At 39.8% G+C, this 1,376-nt stretch overlaps 1 protein-coding gene across 1 annotated transcript; it reads right to left on the bottom strand.

Moving 5' to 3' along the window:
• Window positions 1–201: 201 nt before the first annotated feature.
• On the bottom strand, window positions 202–986 carry LOC129732264 (uncharacterized protein DDB_G0287625-like). Its single transcript, XM_055692965.1, has 2 exons — window positions 508–986; window positions 202–440 (listed from the first exon to the last, which is right to left on the bottom strand). Exons 1-2 carry the CDS (start codon window positions 955–957, stop codon window positions 432–434), a joined length of 459 nt encoding a protein of 152 aa, XP_055548940.1. The 5' UTR covers window positions 958–986; the 3' UTR covers window positions 202–431.
• Between the last annotated feature and the right edge of the window lie 390 nt (window positions 987–1,376).

Genomic DNA, 1,376 nt, shown 5'->3' with positions numbered 1-1,376 from the left:
AGTTTTCGTGGTGCTTTTCTTCTTTAATGAGAAAATCTCCGTCTTTTTTTTTTTTTTTTTTTTTTTTTTTTTAATCTTTACAAATTGAAATTCCTGTTCTGTTATATTTATTCTGTGATTATCTGGGAATCTCTTTTTCATCTGAATGGTCTCTCTCCCGATTTTTAATGTGTTTTTGCGAATGTTAATTTGAGCGTTCAAGTCTCTTAACGACTCATAACCAATCAATCCATCAAAGAAGTTGTGAAATTTAAAGATGAAAAACTTCAATTTCTTGTTGATTTGAAACGGGTCGAAAGAGGCCGATCTGTTTATTGAGTGGGTTCCTTTTATGTTCGTCACCTTAATTCCCGTTTCGGTTTTGCAGTTTTCTATATTGACGTGGTCTGGTGAAAGATAGTTTTTGTTCGCACCTGTATCGACCAAAAATTTCATTTCACCTTTCGACGTTGGAATTGTAATATAGGGTATGAAGTTGTTGTTATTTGCTTTTAGTGCTTCGCTCACCTGAAAATTTAGCTCGTCGTCGACGAAGTAGTCATCGTCATCCGACTCTAGAACGGATTCCTCCAGCTGATTTGAGGTGTCAGGTTTTTCCTCAAGTTTGCTTTCGCGTTCTGTTTTATTGTCGTGGTTATTCACCTCGACACGAGATTTCGCCGTCCTCATGGAGACGTCATCGTCCGATGGTGAGCTTCTCGTTTTAAATTTTCCCGACCCATATGTTTTTGAATGGTTTGGGTTGTTGGAATTGGAGTTGGCAGGTTTCGCATTAAGCGAGGTGCCGTTGTTGTTGTAATTATTTTGTTTCGCCTGTCTATTATGAAAACTTTGTTTGTCCATGTTATCTATTGTCGGCTTCTTATTTAGCGTACGTCTGTATGCTGCATTCGCATACTGCGTAGTGATGGCGTAGGCTTCCTCTAAAGATTCTGGCCTGTAGCTTCTCACGTGCATTGAAAGGTCATCTGTTAAGCCATCAATAAACCTGGTAAGCGTCATAAGACTAAAGAGGTTGTTAATTGCTTTTGTTGAATGTCTGTAATCATCCATCGTCGCTGCCGTGGATTTAATGGCAGTGTCGATGGTCTTGATTTTATTGTAGTACTCTGGCAAACTTTTCTTGCCCTGTTTTATGTAGAATAGCGACTGGATATGAGACGTGAGATCACGTCTATCTCCAAAAGAATTTAGGATGACCTCTTTAATGTCGATCCAATTGTTAGGGTTACCCGCGGCAATCAGGATTTCCTTTGCCTCCCCTATGATTTTGTTCTTAACTGCTCTAACGAGTTGAGAGTATACTGCCTGGCCACGATACCGTTCGAACAAACCGAGTGTGTTCTCAGCGTCTTCGAGCCATGCACTCGTTTCTT

The sequence above is a fragment of the Wyeomyia smithii genome, chromosome 3, assembly GCF_029784165.1.
Source record: "Wyeomyia smithii strain HCP4-BCI-WySm-NY-G18 chromosome 3, ASM2978416v1, whole genome shotgun sequence".
Classification (NCBI taxonomy): Eukaryota; Metazoa; Arthropoda; class Insecta; order Diptera; family Culicidae; genus Wyeomyia; species Wyeomyia smithii.
The sequence above is the reverse complement of the archived record's forward strand: the minus strand, read 5'-3'. Positions and strand labels throughout refer to the sequence as shown.